At 30.9% G+C, this 27,612-nt stretch overlaps 1 protein-coding gene and 1 non-coding gene across 7 annotated transcripts in view; both read left to right on the top strand.

Annotated features, from left to right (window-relative positions):
• Nucleotides 1–1,525: 1,525 nt before the first annotated feature.
• Nucleotides 1,526–27,612, top strand: part of LOC148280779 (uncharacterized) — a 164,711-nt gene continuing 138,624 nt past the window's right edge. For 2 of the 6 annotated variants that reach the window (XR_015822512.1, XM_088227813.1), the window contains exons 1-2: nucleotides 13,946–13,976; nucleotides 20,474–20,632. Coding sequence is in view for 4 of the 6 variants with exons in the window: in XM_088227813.1 (XP_088083939.1) it covers nucleotides 13,961–13,976; nucleotides 20,474–20,632 (175 nt within the window). In the remaining 2 variants the exon portion in view is untranslated. Of the gene's footprint in view, nucleotides 1,858–13,800; nucleotides 13,906–13,945; nucleotides 13,977–20,473; nucleotides 20,633–27,612 lie in introns of those variants that run through there. The other 4 variants (XR_015822513.1, XM_088227814.1, XM_088227815.1 and 1 more) reach the window with 4 other exon arrangements.
• TRNAH-GUG (transfer RNA histidin (anticodon GUG)) lies at nucleotides 11,667–11,738 on the top strand. The gene has a single exon. It is a non-coding gene; the product is annotated as a tRNA-His (tRNA).

Below are 27,612 nucleotides of genomic sequence, written 5' to 3'. Positions count from 1 at the left end.
GATAAGTCTACCTCGTGTAGTGGTGGACGCGTTCGCCAACCGTTTTTGAGGTTGTGGGTTCGATTCCTGGCGGGGCGGATGTGATGACAAAGGTCGTTCGAACTGCAATATTTTATTATTCCTGGGCTAGCACCTGAAGCGGAAGACTGATAAACTTACCTTAATGAAAAAATGATGGAATTTTGCTGCATTTTCTTTAACATGAGAGCGGAAAGGGGGATGTTGATGATAGTATGTAGGATGATATCGGTTTCATTGCTATTTAAAACCTTTATGTAAACTGTGTCAATATGAGTGTAAGGGATGTAAATTAAAAATGGCAATATTTTTTTATGCAAAATCATACATTCATAAAAATTTCATATTCTTCCATGTAATCATGTAATTGAATGATTTAAAAAAAACTAATTTACGCAGTTCGTTTAAGTGAATTCGTTTATTTGTGGTAACTTATTTATTAATTCATTTAAAATTACACTTCTTTAAATATTTATGAACTTATTAGGCTTTTGAGGTTATGCCCGTGCAAAGTCATAATAATTTACAATAAAAATATATAAGTAGTAAAATTAATTAAGTTTTATTATAATGACATGTAATGCAATGGAATAACAATCCAGAAAAACAAAATATAAATTATTGATAATAAAATTCCAAAGATGAAAATGGAAACAAAATAATCAGATATTAATAGTCACTAATTAAGATTCAAACATAATCAAATATATTAAATTAAAGTATCATTGAAATCAATAGAAAAACAAAACGTAATTGAAATGATTATTGAGATATGGTTTTTAGAAACTCACTCTGTACTTAAGTAAGAAATGAGAGTAATAAATAATATACCAAATAAAAGTGAATACAAAATTAAATAATACAAAAATACATAATGAAGAAACATACAAATATCAAGAAATAAATGTATGGAAGGAAAACAGATTAGTGAATTTCCGCTAATCTCGAACTTTAAAATGATTGACAACCTTGTCCTTCATCCCTTTTCTATGATGAGTATTTTTTTTAAACAAATGAGAGTTTTTTGATTTACTCGAAAAAAAATTCATCCAAAGTTGACAAAAAAATATTAAGCTAGGTACTTAAATAATATTGAGATTTATTAAATAAAACTGCGCTAACGGTTATGCGTAAAGTTTACTAAAAAAATCGACGCTTCAAAACTTATTTAAGTATTCAGAAATAAATTTGGAACAGTCCCGTTTGTATTATTCTAGGCTTTAAACTCTTATTGGTGCAGACGACTTAACAAATGAAACTATATTGCGACCCATAGAAAGCGATGACGGAGAAAATTAATACACCAACAAAGAACAGTCAATCTAAAATCAAGTATCGTGCCAGAGTTATGAGTAAAACCAAAACGCCAAGTTTCCTTAATTCTAGCTGTGGGCTTTCTTCGATTTCACAACAACGCGGAATACGCTAGGGAGAGGAATAATAATTCCTCCCTGCTCGCGCACGCGCAAGGCATCCTGGAAAATGCGTTACAATACGGCAAACATTCAGTCGTGACTCACCCGCCAAGCCTTTAGGTCGCCGCCATTTTATCCACCCGCGCCATTTTTCTATACTCATGGCAACAATAACAAAATACAAATTTGTAACTAACTTCACAGTGGACCGGGAACAATGTTCCTGTTTCGAAAAGTGATAACGCGCGTTGAAGATTGATCGCGCGGTTTTCTGTCAAGTTGGTAACAAAAAGCGCGGTATTTATTACTCGCTGCAGTTGTCAAATTCTGTGGTGTAGGGGGAATCGATTGTCTTTGGTCAATTTATTAAAAAAAGTGGCGACACAGGTTAATACGGACTGGGAGGTGAGGGGAAAATGAGATGGTAAGACATTGTTTTTTACTCACTAGCAAAATATATTTTTTTATCGAGTCCCAATGTGCCTTTGTACATTTCAGAAAAATAGATTTTGACTGAATAAATTTTTAATTATTTTCAACAGATAACAAAGTTTGTACCTAAATTATTTATTCTATTACGTATCTATACAAGAAACAAAGATTTAGACTTTTTAAACATTAAACTAATCGTGCAAATAACAAAGTTTATTTTCTTTATCATAGTTTATCAATTCATTTGTCCTAAAATATACCTGAAATCAATTTATATACACGCATATTTAATAACTAAATGTTTATATAATATTATTATCTGACCAATCTGTTTTATTGTATGTACCAATATTTGAACGCATTAAAAGGAAATTTAGAAATCTCCACCAAAACGGAAAATTAGTTTTTGGTGCCAAAATAAACTATACATAAAAACCTACCTACCTAAATAATATCGTAATTCAGAAAAAAACCGATTTCAATTCTACTTAGCATTCTAAATTCAGTTGGTGAGGGATTATTAGAAATCTTACAATTTTTTTCAAAGTTTTTTGTAAATCTCTCAGTAACTTCTTCAATGGAGATTTCTAAGTTTGCTTCTAATACCCCCCATTTACTGTACTGCGTAAATTTTTTACGTAAAGCTTTATTTGATTCGTCTTATTAAACAAACATTTTAAAGATAAGATAAAAATAATAAGTTTTTTCCAACGCTTACTTTAACTATGATTGTTTATAGCAACTAAGCCATATTTATTAAAGTGATAATAGTTTTAATGTCAGCATATTTTTTTCAATTCTTTTTAGAAACAACTGCAGATTATAATACGTGCTCGTAGATTGCCTGGAACAATAAAGTCACTTTTAAAGTTTGTTTTCCTCACAGACCACAAAAAACTAAATAACTCATCAAATTTTGCTTTTTAACTTTTTAAGTTGTATTCTTCTATTATTTGGTAATTAATTTATTTCCACTGGTTTTGAGCGATATAAGCAATAATAGAAAGCAATAATGATGAACTCATTTTAAAATGTATTTTTCAAAAAATGCTGGCAAAACAAACGACCTAAATAAATTTATATAAATGCCATCATTCAAACAAACTAACAATATATCGGTGTTTGCTGAAGTGGAGCAGATCTATTTAATTTTCAACTTAAAACTACAAATACTTCATTTTGTTAAATGTTACGATGTTTTATTATAGTACGTTTACATAAGTAATAAATTTGTCACTTTATAATATTTTGACCATATCCAAATTTCAGATAAAATCATGTATTACAAATTTTATTATAAACCTTATACATAATAAGTAGAGCAAAAAATAAGCAACTCCTATTTTAAAAAACCTTTCTTAATGCATGCGTCAACATCTCAAAAACAATCTTCTTATCCATCAATTTGTTTAAATTATTATTTTGGTTTATTTGACTAAATTTACAGAAAATAAAATGTAACGTCTTTTGAATATTTAACTCTAAAGCGTACGCCTACCACTTAATACAGTACTCCTACCCTTTATTACACCCCTAAATTTCTAACAGTGTATTAATAATAATTAAGTACTAAATTATGTTATGTTTCTGTTAGTTTCTAATCTCTTCAGTTATTATAGCCCCCGTACCCAGGCTCTAAGTTGTAAATACACTTTAGGGATTTACTAATTCTATCAAGTTATTACCAGTCTATTAATTACTTATTAAATCAATTTCAATTCTGTCCAAAAACTTAAGACTTAAATAAGTTTCGAATGATAAAAACTGAAATTCTTTAATTGCACCTAATGGTGCATAGAGTACTGAATTGGTACTCTAACTGCAGCATGTTATAGGTCGTCTCTGGCTGTGGGTGTCACAGTGTGTCACAGTTTGAATAAATATTGTATATCGAACCCGAGTCTTAAACATAGCAGGTGAATACACCAACCGCGTCACTATGCGGTGAACTTAACTTCATTCGATTCCCTTTTTCAGATTTTTTCCTGATAGTAGCCATCGAGTCGAAAACACTCGTCCAGACTTCTGGTTTTATTTCACTCACAGAACTGTATACTTCCACCCAGACACGGAAAATAAACTTAAATATATGATGGTTATTATAACTTCATCATTGAAAAATATCTCATTATGATAATAAGCGCAATTTCGTAGAAAAATATTTGTAGACGGAATGATAATATTATAAAGAATGAAATAAAATAAATTGCTTTCCGCTGAAAACGCTAAGTCTCCTGCTTTGAAAACATTATTTATGATTTTTGTAAATATGTAATCTTGCTTTTACTTATTTAAGCAAGAATACAACGAAAACGGGAAACGAAATAAAACATAATCCTGATTTAGGCCATCCGTTCGTTTTCTGACTGAGTTTCCGCTTAAAGACCTATAACAATAATTAAATAAGTAAATTAATTATCGTGAAGAGCTATCAACTTCTAATTATACCCGCATAAAAACAATAATAAAATATTTAATCGATTTTCATAAAGGGGACATCAATTCAATAGATAGTGGAAAAAAACATTTAAAAGATTGATTAAATATGTACAATATGAGCAACAGTAAGATGGCCGACAGTTCGTCCAGATAAATATTCTAACAAGCGACTAATATGCAATAAATACTAACGAACCTTGCGTTATAGTGTCTCGTCTGCTGTCGGTGTCAGCTCATTATCATCAGGGATATGATCTCCTGGTGGGCATGGTTATCAGAAAAGTAACTGGAGACGCGGAACAGTAAAAATTATGGAGGTATAGTGGGATGCGTGCCAGCAAATATCACAAGGTTAGGTTAAATATTACTAAGGGCAATACCTCAGAAGAATAATTCTTTAGACAAGCCCTGAGACTTTTTTTTATAATTGAAAAAAAATATTTGCGTTCTTGTGATTTACCCAAATATTTAATTTTTAGAGCAATATCCATCGAGTCGTAAATAACTCACTATTCGAAAATGGGAATCCAGTTGGGGTAGAGTGAGCTTTGAACCACGGACGTTAGAACCAAACTTTTGGTTTGGTTTTAGTTTAGGTTTTTAGTTTGACAACAAACGTGTAAAAGGTGGTTTTGGTTAGCGCTTGCAATTTTTAACGCATGTACCTATGGCCCGCTGTATTTTTATAATATGTAGGTAACTCTGTGGTCTGTAATCAAAGAATAGTTTTTCTACGAATGGGCGATTCTATTAGGTTATTACTCAAAGGGCGATGCGATAGCAGTAAACAGCAGGTAAATATGCGATATTAATTTTAGTCCGCGGTGTTTAGAAAGAAAACTTTTAAAACAAAGCGGAGGCAAAGTGCAGTGGCGTCGGCATCCATTTAGAAGTGATGCCAACCCAACAGAGCTTCCAGGGGTGCTTTTACGAATCTTCTCGCAGGGATAGAGAAAAAAAATCATTTTTGGGATTTTTATTTTTTTGCATGCGACTACACTTTGCTTTATATATGGCCATACTGATGATCAAACGGAAAATTATATCGAATTATTAAATTAAATTTATAAAACTGTTTGAAAAACGGAATAAAACGAATAAGGTTTGGTCAATTCAACTTTAAAGTGTTTTGAGTAATGTTTAAGGTCGCAATAATGTTCTAAATAAAAATCATCATTTTTGGTTTCACATGTTTGTATTTGTTTGACGTTTAATCATCAGTGTGGCCATATATGATTCCTTAATCTCTTCTCCTTTCCTCTTTCCTTATATTTCCTTTTTCCCATTAAGTAATAGTTTTCATTTATAAACAAATAAGTTTATTTCTATGTTTATATATTTTTAGCGTTTTAATCTTTATTTTCTATTGAATATGTTCTGTGACTTGAAATCTATCTAATGCACAAATAACATCATGTACAAAAAGTTAAATAAATAAATATGAAGTATGAAAGTGTTGTCACGTGCAAAAAAAAACACAATTGAACTACTCCCGCGAGAAGATTTACAATAGCACCCCAGTTCGTGGAAAATACATGACACCAAAATAAGCAAGCACTTACCTGCAATCGGTTATGAACAAATTAAATTATCGGCTCAGCCAACCAGTTTGTATAAATTATGTTTCATTTTTCTTAGAAACCTATTCTTTTTCTTTAGTCGTATTTTCGGAAAACTTAGTATAACTATACTATGTTTTCTTGGCTAGTAGTTTAAAATTATTGTGGGAGCAGAATAATATATTTCTGTGTAATAGAACCAGAATTCTAGACAAGTTTTTTTCGACTAGATGGCTACACTCAAGTAAAAATGATAAAAAAAATTCATTTGAGTGGAGGTCCGCCTCATTTTTTACGCTTTATTGAGTTAATTTATAAAATCTTAAGAAATATACGAGTATACTTTTAATAATATGACAATTTTATATAACTTCAAATTACTAGATAGATACTATTTTATTTATATCAATTTATCCTCTCTCACTCTCTTCTAACACTCTCCATACACAAGAGCTAGTCTCTTTTTTGGAAAGTAACAGCTTTAACATTAAAAAAATCATTTTAAAAATTAGATTGTATAATAAAAAAAAAACATGTATAAATTATGTTAATTATATTGATAAATATTTTTTTTTGGAAAATCTCAATAATTTATTTATTCAAATCAATTAAAAATATTTCAAGGCATTCCATTCCTTTTATTTCTTCAGGTAAGTTTTAATCCCTTGTACAGTGAGTTTTGAGACATTGTTTTTCTCCCCATTTGTAATCTTATCTTTTTTCATCCCTAGTTTGTATGACATTGTTGGTCAAATTTAATTACTTTTATTGATGTTTTTGGTAGATATTTCTTCATAAAACACAATAGTTAATGATTTAGATAAAATAATAAAAAAATATCAATAAAGCTTCTTATAATATAAGAAATCAAACACCGATTTGAGTCTACTGAACACTTTATTTTATTTTTACAGATGTAAAAACAAAAATTTTGTGACAATTGTTTTGCCTTGTTAGGGCATTTTTAAACGAATGTGAAGAAACCATGGATTAAATCCCCGTAATTATGATAGATGTACATACTATAGTTCATAAGATTACTTTTTTATTTGTTACTCAACTACCTTGAATTATATAACTATGTAAGGACATTCAATCCATCTAATCTTCACATTCGTTTAAAAATGCCCTAACAAGGCAAAACAATTGTCACAAATTTTTTGTTTTTACGTCTGTAAAAATAAAATAAAGTGTTCAGTAGACTCAAATCAGTGTTCGATTTCTAATATTATAAGTTTGAATATGGAGTTCTACAAAATAAACAACAAGTCAATCAATAAAACTTTTTGTTTTAATTTCAATTTTATTTCATTTGACCAGCCCTGAAGATGCTTTTTTAGTCGAAAGCGCTTGTTGGTCAAAATTAAAGAAAAGTAAAACTTGGCAGGAAGTTAAATTGATAATTTTATTTGAATCGGTAAATTTGATTACATTTTATTTTCATTTATCGCCTTGATTATTTTATTCAAAATAATTGCCTCATTATATGTTATTTGTTGCTTTACTGTGAACAAGGCAACTTCTTTTTGCATTATTTCTTAATAAAAATATACATTTCTCTTCAGTATAATCGTCATTGCCTTATTTTGAAGAACTTGTATGTATTTAATCTCCCCTTTATTACATTCAAATTGAATAGAAGAAACGTCTAGTCTAATCTTAAGCGATTTTCCTTACTTTCCTGAAGACCCGGATTCAATTCCCAGCAAGGTAGACGTGAAACATTTCATGGCCTCTGGACTATTTGGAACTAACACTGTATCCATTTACAGCAAAACTAGAATACCGTGAATGAACTGACGAGATTTAGTCACAGTGAGGAGTATAACGAAAGCTTTAAAAGTTTATTATTTTTGTTGTTTGATTGTTAAAAAACATTAAATTTTCGCTACGTATAAAAAATATAGTTATCTAGCAGACCCGACAGACGTTGTTCTGCCCGAACGTTGGTTTGACTGCTATTACCCTGGAAAAAGACTTTTCATTGATAAGTAAGTACCGAGGTATAAAATAATTCATTTTTAAATCTAGATTTCTTTTTCAAGTGTCAAACTCGGCTCTTCTCACCAACAGGGGAGCAATTTATTCATGAATGCAATTTTCAAAAATGTATTTTATCTGATTGGGATCCATAAAAAGCGATCCACAGGCGCCGTGGCGCAGTTGGTTAGACGGCAAACTGTGAAACTGGCGTCGCGGGTTCTATTTCCGCCAGGTTGCAAGAAAAAAATCCAAGAAAGATTTTTTTCTCAATTGGTCTGGGTGTTGCGGTAATTTTTCATTACCTCCGTCCAAATCCTCTCCATCTTACCTGCTTACAAGCCTCAAAATAGAAACTTAACGGGTTATTCCTTTTTTGAAAAAATGTTTGTAAATATTCAAAAACAACTTTTTTAAACACAAAAAAACAACATAATTCAATTTTTTTTGTAAATGCATTCTCGTCGAATGCAACTATGGTAGATCGATGAAAAAAAATAGAAGCGTATATTTTTTTTTTTTTTTGAAAAAGAAATATTTGCGTTCTTATGATTTACCCAAATATTTCTTTTTGAGGGCCATTTTCAACGAGTTGTAAATAACTCACTATTAGATAATGAAATCGAGTTAGGGTAGAGTGGGATTCGAACCACGGACCTTTGGTTCGTGAGCCCGAGACACTAGCCACAGGACCACAATCCGATCGAATTGATCGATAATTTTAATATCTACGAACACGCACAGCGCAAACATCTACATTTCGCTGAAAACCACACGTAAATCGGTTAAGCCGTTTAAAAGAAGTTCAGTGACATCACACGTACAGAAGAATTATATATATGTAAATATGTGGAAAAACTGAAAAAGGGGCGGGCGTTTTTATCGTTGCTGATGGACTGGCGCTTGAAGCGTAAGACTTCATTTATATTACAAATTGTTACTGATCCGCTGATTGAATTACAAGTGCAGCGGTTTGTGCATCATTGGGTGCGGATAAACGAATGCTGGTAGTGTGTTTATTCACAAACGGAAGGTTCCGGGTAAGATTCCCGGTGAAACAACCTAAATTTAGTGTGATTTTTCCCAAGCGTATTCTGTGCTGTAATTCATCACTATAATTGGGTCTTCTGGCCTGTTTTGGTGCAAAAAAATGAAAATACTTCCTTTCTCCCGACCTTTTATCTCCAACCAGCTGACAAGTTTAAAAGAAGAGGCTTAGCGGCTTAGTCCCTTAAAAGAAATTAATATGTTTCTTACACGCGGAAAAATTAGAGTATTTGTTGGGCGAAGTTTCTCTAAAATGAATGAAAAATTAATAAAAACGATTTTAATGAAAATGAACTACTTTTAATAACGTCACAAGTCCTTTTTAATCAGCCAGTGATATAGTGTTTTTATAGATTTCCTGTTTCCGGGAAGTTAACCCACCAATCAGAACAACTCACCGAAGAGAACTAGTGACGGAGTAATTAAAAAATTTCAAAACTTTAAAAGATAGTAGCGATGATAATACGCCACCTAATTAATTTATTTTTTTCTTTTTTTGATAAACTAAACATATTTTTTTTTTTAAAAGAACTGAACTTCCTTATTAGTCAAGGCAATAGAGCGTTACAAGTTTTATTCCGGTTCTGTCGTTACTGAATAAGACTGAGGTTAAACCGTGACAAACAACGATAACACCTCTACTGCTTAAGTTATAACAAGTTCAAAATAAGACACAAATTGACCAGCAATAATTACTGTTGTTATTGACAAGAATGTGAAAGTAGATTACTTTGAATAAAGACAGTTTTACGTGGATCAGAAAACTGAACGAAACGTTGGTAAAAATTTAATTTCTGTTGAATTTTGAAAATGATAACCTGCTTCGTGGTCCCGTATTAGTGCAGTGGACTCATGAAAAAGAGGTTTGAGGTTCAATCCCCGATCTACCACAATTTGATTACCATATTCTTATATCACGTTTTTTTCCTAATAAAGAAAACAACTGGACACAACAAAAAAATTACAAGTCGGTCAATAATGAATCCTCTTTTTTTATTATACAATAATTCAAGGGTCTTCATCGTACATTGCGAAAATATTGCGAGCAACTTTGGTAGCTTTATTCCCTCGTTTGAACGCGAACAGGAGGTGTCGAATATGTTCACTTTCGCTCACATGAAATTCCAATTTGAAAGCTTGTAATCAAATATAATAATATATGAAACCTAAAAGCAAACATTGCATCTTGTAGAACATCACATTTTCTTTCGAATGACGTATAATTTATACGAATTTTTTAAAACTTTTGGTGCTCATTTTTAAATTTGGAAAAAATGGACAAAACTTATGTGAACACCTAATATATTTTGTGGATTATCTGCACTATGGTCATAACAAACATAAAACAAATATTGTGCAATTGTTTTTGAGTACTTTTGTTTTAATGCAAACACTAAATAAAACTGAACTGAACTTTTAAAATGTTTCGGCATGGTTTCCCCAGTAAAGAATACGCTGTTGATTCAATTATACCATGTATTCTGGTTAATAATGAATTTAATTATTTGAAAAATCCATTAATTTGTAGATGTTTGAAATAGAAACAGAACCCTGGAAGAGTGTTTTCGACTCAATTGCTCATCTTACGCAAAAATCCTGAGAAGGAACTTTGAGTGGATATTCAGCTAGTAATAGAGTGGTTGATGCTTTTGCCTGTCATCTTTGAGGAGGAACTTAGGAAAGTTCGATTCCTGGCAAAGTGAACGTGAAATATTGTTTTTAATCTTTTGTAGGTCACATTTTACGTCTAGCAAACCTAATAAAATATATATTTTTTTTTAAATAATACACATATTGCATTTAGAAAAACCAAACGAATGACTGATCTATCAGTGTACGTTATTACAATGACATGAAACTTATTATTAATACGAAACATTAGAAAAAAGATGCCTCAATTCTGTTGGTAACTTTATGTATCATTTTGTTTTTGATGTCTTATAGAGTTATAGAGAATTAAAGGTGGTTCTACACTACAATTTTTCATTGTTCCTAGAAGCCTAGACTCCACAATTATGTATTACCTTATATGTGACAACAATGATCCATAAAAAAAATTAAAACAACTTTCGGTCAAAGAGGATTGGTCTACTTCTCCATCAAAGTGTATAACCTACTTTCAATTGTCCATAAGGACAATCAGTAAATACTATCACTATAAGATTGCCATTATGAAATGGAAAATGGAGGTTGATTGCGCACTGAGTGGATCAGGCCAAATAGGTAGAAATATGTTTTTATTCATAGTTTTTTATTTGTGAGTTTTATCTATTTGTGAGTTTTATGTATTTTTATTTTCTTTTATATGTATATGATATTAAGATTTAATTATGTTTAATAAGGCATACTTCCAAATTATATAAAATGTCTTCCTCGGTACGGGATACCTCAATGAGGGAAGGGAACATTATCATTAATGTAAAAAAAGGAATACATAAATTGTAAAAGAACAAAAACAAATAAAATATATATATATATATATATACGCAGTATCCCATGCACCATTGAGTACGGACATACGAATGATTGTTATACTTGAGTGAGTGTCATAGTGGTATTTATAAAAGGTATTTGTGTGCGCTCGCAAAATTTGAGTGAAAATGTTATTAAAATTTGAACATATTCTTAATTTTTGGATTCCGACATAAAATTCCAAGAAATTTGTTTTTGCTGTTTAAATATAACAGTTTTTTCTTCGGTTTTCTGCTCCATATAAAACGGGATTTATGCTCGAAAATATATCTGTTTCTCGGCGGTATGACCAACAGCTCCGATAGCCGTGATCGTCTAGTGGTTAGGACCCTACGTTGTGGCCGTAGTAACCCAGGTTCGACTCCTGGTCACGGCAGTGGTGAAACACTGTCATGGCGGAGCTTTTTTTTTACCATCCGTTTTTTTTTTATTTTTAAGACAAAACGTTTTACTTAGACAAAAAAACCTTTGCAGAGCTTATGGTCTGTCATTTTATTAAGTACTGAATAAAAATTACATTCTCTCTAGGTATATTTAATCAGCCATTTTTTTCCCCTGGACTTAAATACATGACATCTTGCCTTAATGTTATAACATTTATTAGTGTACTAATTTAGCCAATATCCCTAAAAACAAAGAAAATTACTTTACGATAAATATCTAAACCGTAATTAACCGCTTTAGTCATCATTAATCTAAAAAAAACACTATTTTATTTACAACTTTTAAAATATATCTGTGGCTTAGATCTAAAAAGGCCAATGTCAGATTTCATATTTTTCTTGCCAACATATAGTAGAGGGTCGATGTCAATTAAAAAAACTTATAAATTAAACTATTGTATTAACACATACATGTGTTAGAATGTTTTTTTAAAAATAACAATTCATTATAACGCCACTAAATGGCTAAATAATTCTGTAATATTGCGATTTACGCTATTGGCCCTTGTAGATCCAAGCCTCAGATATTTCCTTCGTAAGAGCCATTTTGGCCCTGAAATGGGATTGAAAGTTAGTAATAAGGTGCATAGTTTGGGGTCAAGAAATAAAATTAATTCATTTAAAAAAACATTGTTTATTCATTATAATGAATTAATATCGCTTCGTGGCCCGTAGATAAATGAATTTTCACCTGAATTTTCGGGTAGCGGAATTTCCGCACATAATTTCCGACCGAATATACTCGGACGCAGTCCTCAAGCGGTTAAATTATTATTGGAAATGTAAAAATCTAGTCATTACATGTCATTGACCTATCATTGACATGTTTTAATGATCACTTAATATACTGTGTAATATTCACCATTCCCCCAAATTACGCCTCTCGAATACATCAGGATTCGATTCAGAACCATTCAAATTTGTCAAAAACATTGTCAGAAATCTTGACGTCACAACAATCCAGGCCAAACATGTCGCGTTTTTTGAGCGACGTATTTTTTTACTTTATTTATTTTAACAATTTATATATTAAAACATTTCTCCACAATATCCATAATGATTTAGAAAATGCAATTAATTATTCTAAATCCATTTCACATATTTTCATCGGTATTCGTAGTATGCGATATTTCCCTCTTCCTCCTTATCTAATTCTTTTTGGGTCTCTTCATAAACCTGGTATTTAGTTACGCCTTGACATAGTGGTATAATAAGGATAGGAATCCCATCCTTATTCTACCATTAAAATAATTATGGTATTCTACCACTATGCCTAAGCGTAACTTTATACCAAGTTTATGAGTAAGGCCCATAGTATCCTATGTGTCCATGCAACTCGACTGTCCAATCTTCTCCCACGCACTATAAAAAATGTTTCTACAGTAGCTTTGTTTAAATTACGCCTAAAAAAACATCTCCATTCTCTACAATATTCTCAAGGTCCAGTGAATAACACCCCAAACTTCTATTTGAGAGGCTTGTCAACGGGTGGAAATGAGAGGATATGGAAGAAAATTATGAAAAATACACCCTGAAAATGTTCTGTATTGTATATTGCTACCATTGACATTAAGATGAGTAAATACTACGTCTAAATTAATTGGTAACCTTTGGCTACCTGAAAAACATAATTTGTGGTTGAGTTGATGATGCTGACACGCAATTTAGATTATAAGACATGGATTGTATTGCTTTACTGGTGCTTTAGGTATGCAATGAAGATATGTGATATCATCTACATAAATATGACATAAACACTTTTGATCAATTTTTACATTTATACCAATTTTTTTAATAACCTGCAATTTTTATTTATGAATAATTAAAAAAAATTGTTTTGTATTTTTTTAACGTTAATAATTAGTTCAATGTTAAATTTGTTTAAAACAAAACGTTTTACTTTTAGATAAACTTTGAAACGTGGGTCACTTCGTTATCGTAAACATAATATTATGATTATCATAATACATTATGTACTTTGTCGTATTTACCGTCTTGCCGTATAGTTTTGTGAATTAAAGTTTAAATTGTTTTTAATAGTTTAATTTGAATTTTAATTGTATTTATTATATCCTAAATCTTATCGTGATAGGGGACTGTGTTAGTGTGTTATTTTAACCACGTGTTTTGATTGTTAGCTTAAAGTAAAAAATAAATGTGTTTCGTACCATGTAATTTGTTTAATCTGTATTTTTTGTAACATTACATCTCTCAGTGTACAGCGTTTATGAAAAACCCTGTCACATCCAACACCACAATGATTAGAATGAGCAAGATGACATTGGAATATTAAAAAAAAAAATTTAGAGTCATTTCAAAATTCATTAAAAAAAACGTTTAAAAAAACAATGGTGGCTTCTGCAGAGCGCAAAACAAACTACTCTCTCCACATTCCTGTGTTCTCCTTTGATGAAATAAGCAACCATTCGGTTTTTTAGTTAATTTATTTTTAGTTTTTAAACGCTTCTAAATTATTTTTTCGGATATGCTAATATGTCTTTGTCCTTATACGGATCATCGTGGTTGGGGTTTATGGTTTATGATATGGGTTTACCATACGTGCTGTAGATTTTTTTTAAAATTTAGTTTTACTTGAATACTCCTATGTTTGCTTTTAGATAATGTTCTATACTGACTTTCAATTTGAGCACGTAGTTATTTCTTTGAAAACTCATATTTATTTATTTATTTATTTTTTATTTTAAACAAAGATTAATAATAAAATAATGTGACCTTACTGGGGTTACCCGTGCCGAGGACACTTAACAATATATATTTTTTTTAAATATTTTTACATGTGAGAATAAACAAAGAAGACTTAATATACAGGGATAATTAACAAAATATCAGAAAGTTTTAAACACTAAGCTATTTGCATTTTTTTTAAATCAGATGTTAGTCTGAAATAAAATATTAACAACTATAGGGAACGGGAAACCAAAAAACGACATAAACATATACTATAAAATGTGTTTTTATTAAAAATGCGTGTGTTAATAAAGTTAAAATTTTTGTGTGTTATTTAATTTATGGATGGATATTTTTTTATTTGTTGTACTTTTTCTTGGACCAAAAACCAACAGATGGAAGAATTTAAGAAATATGGATGTTTAAACATGGACAGAATGGTAAATGCTACACGGAAAGTTATATGGTATGGCCACTTAAACCAGCCAATAACAGATCAGAAGCCCAAAAGAGCACACGTCTAGATTTCCATTTTCCTTCTCTAAAACGCTATTCATCTCTGTTGTAACATATTAATCTTAATAACTTCCATAGGGTAGAATCCAGTCTTTTTCTTCAAAAATTTGGACAAACTCAAAAAGGTGTTAATAAATCTTTGTTTGTAAAATTTCTGTACAATTTTCTAAGTATGATTTGCACTATATTTCCTACGAACTTTGCGTTTGGAAAATATCAATGAAAATAGGTATGTAAAAAAATATTAAGTTTATACTGGATTTGTCATATTAGATACTGTTTATCGGTTTGATCAATTAAAGTCCTTAGTCCGTGTCGTCTGTAATTAGTATTTAACGTTTTAATTAACCACCATCGAATTTATATTGATTGTTCAATAATCATTCAATCATTTTCATTCGAATTCATTAGTCAAACATAACTGTGACTAATCACAGATGGCGCTATGATTAGTCACAAATAGCGCTGTAGTCATTGGATTTCAATTTAAAAATTTGATTAAATTGGTGTAATTCAAATCGGACATGGCATTTCCATTATACGAATTGATAAGGATCCAAATAATTGTATTGAATAGGTGAAAGGCATTAATAATCACTTATAACCCGATTTGAATAGTTAATTCTCGATGTCCAATGAGGAAGGTGGGAGATTTTTATTTGTAATTTTTTTTTTATCGAACTAAGCCAAAAATTGAAAAAATATTTTTATGTACCGTATTATCATCGCTATGATATTTCGAAGTTTTTTTTATTTTAAAATTACTTCGTTTGTGACGTCACAAGTTGTCATCAGTAAGTTGTGCTGACATTTAAAAGTATAACTCCGCTGAGTCAAAATACATTAAACGTAAAAAAAAAAAAATCTACCCGGTAACCGGAAATCCATCCGTACACATAACGACAGTATCATTGATTGGTTATTTTTCATAGGAACCTGTGACGTTTTAAAGTAGTTCATTTTTATTGACACTATTTTTATTATTATTCTCGTAGGTACATTGTCGAGAAACTTAAACGTAACTAAGCAGAAAAGTGAAGGCAAGGCGCTTTTGTGAAAAGAGTAAATTATGAAATCAACACAACAGTTGGAATGTGTTGTACTTTAGCAAATGATAAATAATGCATGCATTTGTTTTTTTATAACACAAAAAATAATTTAATCATGTGAATGACCAGATTTAATGATTTTAATGACAGTCAGATCTAATATTAAATGAAACCGCATACAAACTCTGAATGTATGAGGTGACATTAATTTTTATGACATTTTGACATTAATTGTTTTGAGCTTTGTTAATCATTCGTGAACAAATATTTACCAATAAAAAGTTGCGCAATCCTTTTTACAATGTTTATCTGAAAGGTTTTTACACGTTTTTATGACACAAATAGGCATTTTTTTTCGACTCGCCTAGCAAGTGGTTGAAGAACGACTAAATACGCGTTGGGTATGACTAAGCGTTTGGACATGAGTTAAGTGTCATCATTTTAGGGACTCAGGGCATGTCTATGTATTCATATTTCAATGGTCGAAAGCAAACCTTTAGGAGTACCCAGTTTATCAGTTCCTTCGATGGTTGTTCATACAATGCGCAATGGGGTTATATTGACGAAACTGCAAATCATATTTACTTAGCACCTGAAAAGACCCCTTTTGTAAGTTTTAGATAATCAATTTCACAAACCTTTTTCCAACTCCACCAAGAAAATAATTTGAAAACTGTTTTTCAATCTCAAAACATCCCTTTTGATTTATTCCTTATTTGCTAGCTAACTGGTCTTAAAAGAAGTATAAGAGTTTTAAAGTGTTTTCTGGTATTTTAAAGTGGGTTATTATTGCTTTTTGTCTCTAGTACAAATTGTACCTGTATATTTTTCTATCTTGATTAACTTCTTAGAGAAGACAAATTTTATCATTTCTTAAAATGTACCTTAAAGCTGAAATGCTGGAAGTCACATTTGGTAAATTGTTCAGGAGTGGTTTGAAGTTGTAAAACTATTTCAAATGTATATCTCGAAGTAAAAACAAAATGTATTGCTGTTTTTTTGGATTAATAGGCTTTTGATAAGAATATTTATGGACTATCAAATAACTATGGGACTTCAATGTTTTTTGTTCTAACCGCCCGGCCGGCTCCCTAATTCCTCCTCGGACTTTTGTATAAAAAGTAATAGGGACTATTGAATGAAAAACAATGTATTTTTAAAACTTTCTTTACGCTAAAACATAAAATTACTTGCCATTATTTAAAACATTCATTATTTATGAAAATAACAGGCACATATATTTAATGTCATTTTTTTTTTTTATTATTTATTTTTCAAAAATATTTACAAAATAGTCTTAAATTAAAGTCCTGCTCAGTTGCATACATACAACTCGTCAGCAGGTTCTTATAAATTACATCGATTATTTACACTTAACCTACATTAACAATAATTTTACTTGAAAAACATTACATATTACATTATGAAAAATTAAAAACTATCACTAATACAAAAAACTTTTTTCTAATAACCATAATTTGAGCAAACGTCTCACTCCTGTATTTAACTTAGTATTTTTAATATTGTTTGGTAACATGTTAAATATTTTAGGTAAACTGTATTGCAGTGTCCTCTTGCCATAGTTATTGCAATATCTAGGAACAGCTAGCCCTTCCATACTAGTAAATCATGTACCAACTTGTGTTTATACTCGGAGTGCGACGCATGCCGACAAATAAATTTGTACCAAAGAAGAGCCCTAACAGATAATTTATTTACAGATTTATACATCAATGATATTGAAATATTGTTTCTCTGGCGGCTGGCGGTATACATTCTTATGTAGTAGCAATTTGATCATAGAATTTTGCAAAGTTTGAATAAAATTAATATTAGTTTCACTTGATAACCCCCAGGAAGTTATAGCGTATCGTATAATTGATTCAGAGAGAGATAAATAAATAATTCGTAAAGTTTTAACAGGGACATAATTTTTTAATATGTACATTCTATTATTTATTGTTTTTAATCGCTTACACAATTTTCTAATTTGTACATCCCATTTAAAATTACAATCTATAGTAAAACCTAAATAAACATACTGCTCATCATTTTCAATATTTTCACACATGCACGGTTGCATAATATCACTATGGATACACGTATAGTTATGTGATAAAATTGTCGGTGTTGTGTGAGTTTTATAGTTCGGTGATCTTATGTGCGTAAGTTTGGTTTTCTTTGAGCTAATTATTAAACCTGCATCATGGGACCATTTTTGCAGGTTTAAACAGTCTTCTTGCAATAATTTCTTTGCAGTTTTGAGGTCCTTGTGAGACACAACTAAAGCAGTATCATCGGCGCATACATAGTGTTTGACATTGTTATAAAGTTTATGCATGACTGTCACATAAATTATATACAAGGTAGGGCCTAATATTGATTCTTGTGGCACCCCCGAAGAAACGTGTTCTATTTCGCTTTTTTCATTTAATACTTTGGCACATAATTTTCTATTAGTTAAATCATTTTTGGAAAGTTTTAAAAGGTTTCCTCTGATTCCAATGTCATTCAATGTATCCATTAATTTTGAATGGTTAATTGTATCAAATTCCTTTGAATTGTCGATAAATAGAACAAGGGCGTGAATTTTTTTATTTAGTTCATTATTTATTCCATTTAAAAAATCTTGTAATAACAATTCCGTACTCTTTTTCTTTTGGAAACCATATTAATAGCAATAAAACAGTAATTGAGAGTAAACAGTATGTGGAAGAAAGCAAATAAAATAATTAAATTAACGGCAAAAGAAATGACATAATGGTTAAGTATGGTTGATTATGACAATAAGACTGAATCTTATGAAAAATTACTCGCTGCGTCAGAGGTAGTTTGCTATAGAAATTGTGGAATTTATTTAGTATCCACAGCAAACCGTTGAATTTCGTTGAAAGCATGAGTATTATAACTCACTACTGGTGTTTTAAAACAAGTTATTTCAGTAGTGGTAAACTGGAGGACTCCAATGTTGTTATCATTAATAGAATCTGAATATATAAACAAAATGAGATTCATAACTCAATTTTGCAAAAAAATGTGTCTTCCACCCTTTCAGCTTTTAGGTACAGAAATGTTCTTAATTAAAACGGACTACTTCCTGGGTACGTATTGAAAAATATTTACTCTTAAAAGGCTGTGATACTTTACTCGCGGTGATGTAACATCGTGTTACCACAAGCAAAATACAGAATATTCTGAATTTTAGAAATTTGAAAAAAAAACATAGACACACTGTTAAATAATTTCTTTTCCATATCCTATTATCCCTATTATTATTAAGCAACATAAATAATAAAAAAACATAAATACGCCAGTTTTACAACTAGCATGAACTCCCATTTACTGCCAATAACCGACTGATTGAACGAATTTCTTCTTTCGTTTTTGTCTTTTTCACGCAAACATTAGCCATAAAACAGGGTATCTGTTTTCTTTGTTTCAAGTTCTATTCTCGCTCTCTTATACAATAAAATAGAATTTTTGTGGTATCAATCACTTTTATTTGTATATTTTTTTTACATAGCAAGATAAATGTTTTTGCAGCATATTTCAGCATTTCAGCATATTTATACAAATTTTACTTTTCAAATCCGGTATGAAAATGTTCATTTGAAAATTTTAAAAAATACAACTGCATTATTTAAACAAATAAGATAGATATATTTAGTCTTGTAGACTCGTGTTACACTTCAGTCACACTGGAGTTAAATATAATGAGGATTTCCACAAGCACGGAAGGAGAGGTGGAGGCGATTTCAGACTTTTAACGGTGAGACTTACTCCAACTTAAAACAGCCTTTACTTAAAAGTTTGAATATCTTTGATGAGTTGCAAGAAAGTCTCAAGAAAGATGGAAACATTTCTGTTTTTCGTTCAAAATGCTCTGTTTACATTGAGGATAAATAATGACGTGCCAATTTCGCGCTTTAGAGGTTTTTTATATTTTTTTTGTATTAACATTATATTCTATTCATATAAATTCAATCTAATACATCTATTCTAATAAATAAATAAATTTTTTTTTTTAAATACACAAACTATGCAGAATCAGAAATTTATATAGGTTAAGGATATTCATTTTTATTATTAATAAAGTGTTATATTTGTAAGTAAATTTACGTAATATTGTAAATTTACTAAATACATAAGTACAAACAAATAACAAAAGCAAACCAACTGGTCAAGAATATACTTAAATTTTTTATAATGTTTAGGAGTTTTCTAGTAGTATTTCACCTAATTAAAGTTTCAGCTCTTTTCCATAGCAAAAAAAACGTTTGAACTGACAAAATGGAGAAAATTATAGTCTTTACTTAAACCAGCTAATGACAAATTATAAACATGATAAATTATACACGGAAAAAGAATAATGTACGCTTTTATTTAACAAATGATATTTTTTACATTTTGTGTAGGGCCATGTGACCTCCAGGCAGTAACGTACCCCACCCCCTCCTTTCGCCGCGGCCAAGACATGCAGAGGGGGCCTAACCCGGCGCTGCTCGGCCTCATAGCTGGACTGCTGCTTCTACCGCTTTTGTTGCACACTGCGCATGCGGATGACACTGACTTCGGTAAGTCATTTATTTATTAAACTTTATAAAAGGAAAAATCTTGATTGCTTAACCTTTCGGTATGAATATAAATAGTTTACTCAGATCATTTGTTAACTTAGGCCATGCTTCAACTTGGTCGGGTCTACCCTACTTAGGAGGCAAAAAAGAGTCAATTCATTCGACTCTTTTTTTTTTCATTCGACTTCTTTTCAAAAAAGAGTCGAATGAAAATTATATTAGTACGCATGCGGATGACAATAACTTCCGAAAGGTATTTGTTTATTAAGTGTAATACATTAGCAAGCTCTTATATTGAATAAAACATGTAATGATCACCTTAGGTGATTCGTTGAATTAGATTATGCGTCAACCAAAGCCACCTATCAATTTTGGCGATTTGTCAACATCACTTCCACTAAAAGTCCAGTCAAACTTGACAAAAAAGGACAAACGGTGGGAAAAATCCTAGAGTTTCGGAGTTTTTTTTTTTTTTTTTAACATGAACGCCTTTTTATGACTTGGGTTGATGTATGTCAAAAGTCCCCAGGGGTGCGGGGTGAGCTCGGAGAGAGGGGGGGGAAGGTTTAGAGGTACCACTTTTCAGTGTGCAAATAAAATTAGTTTGAAAAGATTTTGAACGCTGTAATACGCAATTTGCTTTATTGTCCAAAGTTTAGAAGCTCACACCTCGGCAACCAAACGTCCTAGGACAAAATGCATACCATTTTTTTGTAGCAAATTAAATGACTTTTTTTTAATTTATTTATTAACCCTTAGGGTTAACTACATTTATTTCACAAAAATAATATATAATTTTTTATTCATACTCTGTTGTTGATAATATTATTTTTTACAACTTTTGAAAAGTTTTCCGAATCTTTTTTTTAGTTTTGTCTGGTAGTTTATTGTATAATTTCAGTCCCTGATTTATTAGTCTCGATTGTCCTTGTCTCGTTTTGGAATCTTGTATGTAATATTGTTTTGATATTCTTGTATTATGTCCGTTTTTATTTAAATTTTTTTCTAGTTTTACTTCTTTGTCTACAATGATATCAGTAGCTAACATATGAAAATTTTTTAAGGTTCTAGTTGCAAAAGTTCATTAACAATAAATTGTTGAGTTTTTTTATAGAGTTTTTTAGTTCTGTAATTTTGTATTTTAAATGTGTTTCTCACTCTCACACAGCCACCATCGGGGACTTTTGACACACATTCATTCAAGTCTTAAGGAAGCTTTCTTGACCCTTTTAAAAACTCTAGGTTTTTCCCTCAATTTGTCTAATTTGACTGGACTATAAGGCCAAATCTACTAAGACCACACGTTCACATAATATGCCGGGCGTCAACTTAAATGTGTCTACCCTTCAAATGTTGAAACTATAAACAAAGAAGGATAACATCGAAAACAGTTGTTGAAATTAGTAAATAAGACAGTAATATAAAATTATCTTAATAAAAACTAACTACTTTGAACGACGTCACTAGTTCATATAAATCTACCAATAATAAGAGAGTTGTGAAAGATTTCCGGTTCCGGTACGTCAACGGACCAATCGGGAACTGACCGAGAAGAAGAGGAAGAGATTTTGAGACGTCACACGTGGTGTAATTTTAGATATTAACTCTTTGAAAAAACTAAACAATTAAATGTTAATGAACTTTTTTAACTAAAATCGGGTTGTGATCCCGTGGCTAGTGTTGCTGACTAACGGGTCAGAGGTCCGAGGTTCGAACCCCACTCTACCCCAACTCGATTTCCATTTTCTAATAGTGAGTTATTTACAACTCGTTGGAAATAGTCACCAAAATAGAAATATTTGGGTAAATTATAAGAACGCTAATATTTTTTTTTCTGTAAAAATTGAAAAAAGGTACATACTTCAAACTCAACATGTTTTTTTTTGGTGACCCCGTGTAAGTTGGATCGTTCCGACGTTTCGGCTACCACTGCACGGGCCATCTTCAGGGTAAACCGTGTGTTTTGTAGAAAATATATATCTCAATTTTTTTTTCATAAGTTAGGCACTGACATCATTGTAGACAAAGAACCTTAAACTTGAAAAAAATTGTAATAAACATGGACATATTACAACAATATCAGAACAATATCACATAGACAGGTACTGTGGTGCAGTTGGTTAGACGGCTAACTGTGAAACTGACATCGCGGGTTCGATTCCCGCCAGTTGCAAGAAAAAAATCCAAGAAAGATTTTTCTCAATCGGTCTGGGTGTTGTGATGTACTTTTCATTGCCTCCTTCCATATCCCATCTATCCCACCTGCTGGCAAGCCTATAAATAGAGGTTGAGTGGGTTATTCCTTATAAAAAATAAAAAAACATTTCAAAAAAAGAGACTCAGACAAACTTTTCGAAAGGCGTAATTTTTTTTTTTATCAACAACAGAGTATAAATAAAAAATGATTTATGGTTTTTGTAAAATGAATGTAATCATCTGTAAGGGTTAGTAAAAATAATAATAAAAAAACAATATACATCCTTAAAAAACACTGTACTTCCTCATTCTACGGTGTTTGAGGTCAAATAACAATCAAATAAAGGTCTAACCTTTCGATTACAGGTAACGTTTATCTAGCGGAAAGGTAGACATATTTGAATATATTTCTTTTGCGAAGTGATTGGTCCGGATCCACCCATATAACTTAGTATACATCATGTATATACGTGAAAGTTGGTAAAGGTTAATTTACCCTTTCTGGTGACTTTTTATACAAACCTAGCTATTTTAAGGGGCTGTACCTTCAACTCTTTCAGCCTGGGTGTTTATTTAAATATACACGAATTTTATATTCATTTACGTCAGTAACGTAGATGCTATAATAACTTGACGCTAAATCTAATATTCAAAAATAATCAAACGTAAAAAATTATCTCCATCATAAAACATACACTTTTTTACATATAAAATTAGGGTGGATTGACATTTGTTTTGTTTTTTTATAAATAAAAAAGAAATATTAGTAAAAATTTACCCAAATGTTTTTATTATTTTGGTGGCTATTTTCAACGAGTTGTGAATAACTCTCTTTTACAAAATGGAAATCGATTTGAGGTAAAAAGGGGTTTGAACCTCGGACCTCTGATCTGTGATTCCGCAACACTAGCCACAGGACCACAACCCGATTCAAAATATGATGCAGAAATTCCAGGGGCGGAGCACCCCCCCGAGCTTCCTCATCCACCGACCAGATTAGTCAAGTAAAGCATGAAACCAGTGTAAAAGGGTCTGTTGTCGTGTATCAATTGCATTGATCACCAACGTGCGTATGTGATGTTGATGCGAGATGTTTTTTATACCTGCCCTGCAGGCAAAAATGTGGTGTATAGTTTGAAGTTCTACATATAACATCTCACGCGTGGCCCTCGCTTTAGTCTTCAAAACGTTGCTTATACTTTATAAATAAAAGAAGTCAGTACCTACGTGAGTAGATGAACACTATTTATTACGAGTAAAATTAAAGTACAAAAGAATGAATGAGATATGATTATATATATTGATAAAAGCTGAACACTGAATTTAAAGTAATGAAAATTTGCATTTGAATCTTGGTAAGTTGGTGGCGGTTTGCACAAGTCGAGAAGAATGAGAGGTCAGTTTTTTTTTTCTTTTTTTTACCTAACTCTTTACTAACATGAATGTTTCCCAACCTGAAGGACCACTGATTTTAGTTTGGTGTACCTGCACTATGTGCATTACCACCATTACAAAACTGAAGTTAAATATTTCAAACTGAATTTATTTCAAAACTTATCACTTTCATAGGGAAAAAGACTAGAATTAAAAAACCCTAAGAGAGGTCAGTGCGTTGCGCGTTATAGGCTTACCTACGTCACTGATCCTCTGTGTTGCCAACCTTCCATACCGTGTCTGTTGTCTATGGCGGTACCTGCTTGTGAAACACCACACCAGAATAAATTTTACTAAAATAAACCCTGCCACTCTATGTTTTTTTTAAATTTATTTGGCTGCTAGTCTCGGGTAATTATCCTGCAAAAAGAAATTGAGTGGATATTAGTTGGCCTCATGGTCATGACTATTGCGTTTGCTAGGGGTTAACTAATATTAAAAAATCATTACAATTTAATAAATATCAATCCACTCTGTGTTATTGTATTGCCATGCCCGTGGTGTGAAATAGGCCATTTTATAACTGATCATAACCCTTATCTAGACGGTTTATTTTAAACAAAAGGCTCATACGCACATAACAGGGGTTGTTAATAATAAAAAGCAATTTGCATCTGGTAATATCAGTAATTTATCGTCAAAAATATTGATGTATTCATACAGTTTTATGAAGTTCGTTACTCAGCTCGACGATTATGAGTTTGTCTCTATTCGCATTTGTCATGCTAACCGTGTTTTTTAACATTTCAACTTTTACCGTGTTATGTGTTTCTGTTCTGATATTCCGTGAAACCTGTGACGTGATACCTTGCTAGAGGCAATTAACATTACTTTTTAATCATCATGAAAATACTTTGCTTAACCTTTCACAAAATAGAAACATAATGGAATAATTAGCTTGGAATTCAAGTAAATTTTCTTGTTACATACATATTAACTTGAACAAAAAAATCTCACGTAGACATGGCCCGTGCGTGGGTTTACCAAATCTAAAACATATTTTCAAATCTTTGGTGTAGATTGTAGATGTTTATATAAATATAAAAAATAGAAACATTTAAAATAAAAATGAAAAGTGACATTCAGGTTTTTATTTAAATACGAGTTAATAAGTAAAAAGTAAGAGAAGCAGAAATAGAGAAAATAAAATAAAAAGATGTTGAAACAAAAAAAAATCGAATTAAAGTAAGCAATTAAATTAAGAAAAATTACGAAGGCGTAGAAAAAGTTTATCCAGAAAAGGAATCATTGACATTACTTGTGACCCAGTTTACAAAAAAATATATAAGAAAAAGACAGGCTTAATTTATTATTCTCTGTCGCGTCTTTGAAGTAGAAGTACTAAAGTTTAATTTAGCTAGTTTGGGCTGTTTTTTTTTCGTTTTTTTTCTTTCTTTCTTTATCATACACCAAGCAATGACAGGTCGTGCGGCTTTGTAAATACCCAGACTTTTATATTTATTTCTCTTAAATGTTCTCAATCTCTGTTGTAATATTTTATCATGTGCAATTTTATTTAAAAAAATATTTTTAGCGTAGTTAGAGTTAATTTTTTTATTTCTTGATTTACTTTTTTTGCTCCACAACAGGCCAGAAGGCCTAATTACAGTGGTAAATTACAACACTGAACAACCAGACTGGTAATCGTTTTTTTGCGTTTTAAACGAGATCAAACCCGGAACCTCCAGTACGTAAGTCAAGTTTCTTAGCTATTACTAACAGAGGGAAGGCCGCCAAAGCTTAATAAATTCTAACCTTTTTTATTTGTTTTGTAAAAAAATATGATCCGAATGATTACTTATATAAATGAAAATAAATATACCATCATGCGTTTTACCACCCCTTATGGCGCAAAGGTTACTGTATTAGTATACTGAATGCTGTATAATACTATCATTTATAACATGAAAGTAAGGTGATCAATCTTATGCTCCTGGTGCTAAGCTTCCATTCAAATCAATATTTCATGTTGTCCAAAAAAGAAATTTAACCCGGGATCTCAAGATCGGTAGGCAAACGACCCTCAAATTTCACCACTAGGCAGATAAATCTGCAATCAGTTTCCTTTTTCAGAAATTTTACCTGAGAGAAACCACCGAATCGAACATAATATTATTGCTTTTAAAAACAGGCATCTATTTGCCAATGTGAAACCCTGGTATGTTTTCAAAGTATTGTGATGGAATGATATTTTGATAAATCAATAATTGTTTATAGCGTAATCAAGAATTTATTTTTTCAATAAAATAAATATAAAATAACTTTTTTTTAACCAGCTATTATTTTTTTTTCTCTATCAACCAGTTTCAAAGCTCCACAAGCTTTTTTATCAAGGTATACTTAACTAATAATTTTTTTCATATTTTATGTTTACAGTGATAACTAAATATTACCTTAATAATACATATGAAGCTAATAAATTAAGTGTATTCGTCATGTTGTTCTTTTGAAATGACCAAAAAAAAATCGAATATCGTATTACCTTTACGATTTCTTTTGACGTTTGGTGCTCATTTTTTATTTGAAAAAAAAATGCCTACAACACCTTCTCGGGAATAGTATTGAGCATTTACAGAACCTGTGACCTGTCATTTCCTGGTTATATAAAATGATCACTTAAATCATATTATAATTTCAACGAGGTTATCCATTTCTGTTGAAAATAGAGTTCATGTTTTTAAAATAGAGTGAATTCACTTATTTTAAAATGTTAAATGATGTTATTTCGTATATACTCTAAGGTTATTTCCCACTGTTTATTTCATACTGCAAGCTGACTATTCGACCGAACATCCTTTATATGAGACGAATTCTAGAGCATTCTTATTATGGACTTTACGTGCTGCAATTCGAGTTTTATTATGTTCCTCCTTTACTACGTTTAATATCATAAAATAGTCTCCTTATTCTCTTCACTAAATTCTTCAGTACAAATTCTGTTGAACGTTTTTGGACGTTTTTTTTTCCAAACTATGAAAAATACCGCACTAACTTAATGAGAATTTAAACAAAATTATTTTACGGAAAAAGGAAGAAAAAAAATTGTGTCCTTTGTCCGACTCGTGGTCAAATGGACACCGTGTTTGCTTTTCATGTAAGAGGTCTTGGGTTCGATTCCCAACATGGATAACATTAAATATTTATTGAAAAATCTTCCAGTCAAAAAGTAATTATATTTTCGTTACATAAAATTTTTAAGTATATTTTCCTTTCAGAAGATATGTAAAAAAGTAATTGTTTTTTTTTTAATTGCGATTTTGAGACAAAACAGCGTTCTGAAAAATCGTACGATTTCTTTACTTTTTATTAGCATACAGCCTTAATAGTAATCTTATTTATTTGGTTATACA

This window comes from Micrasema longulum, unplaced genomic scaffold (genome assembly GCF_059751315.1).
Source record: "Micrasema longulum isolate JH-2025_06_02 unplaced genomic scaffold, ASM5975131v1 h1tg000541l, whole genome shotgun sequence".
NCBI lineage: Eukaryota > Metazoa > Arthropoda > Insecta > Trichoptera > Brachycentridae > Micrasema > Micrasema longulum.
This window is presented reverse-complemented; position numbering and strand designations above follow the sequence as displayed.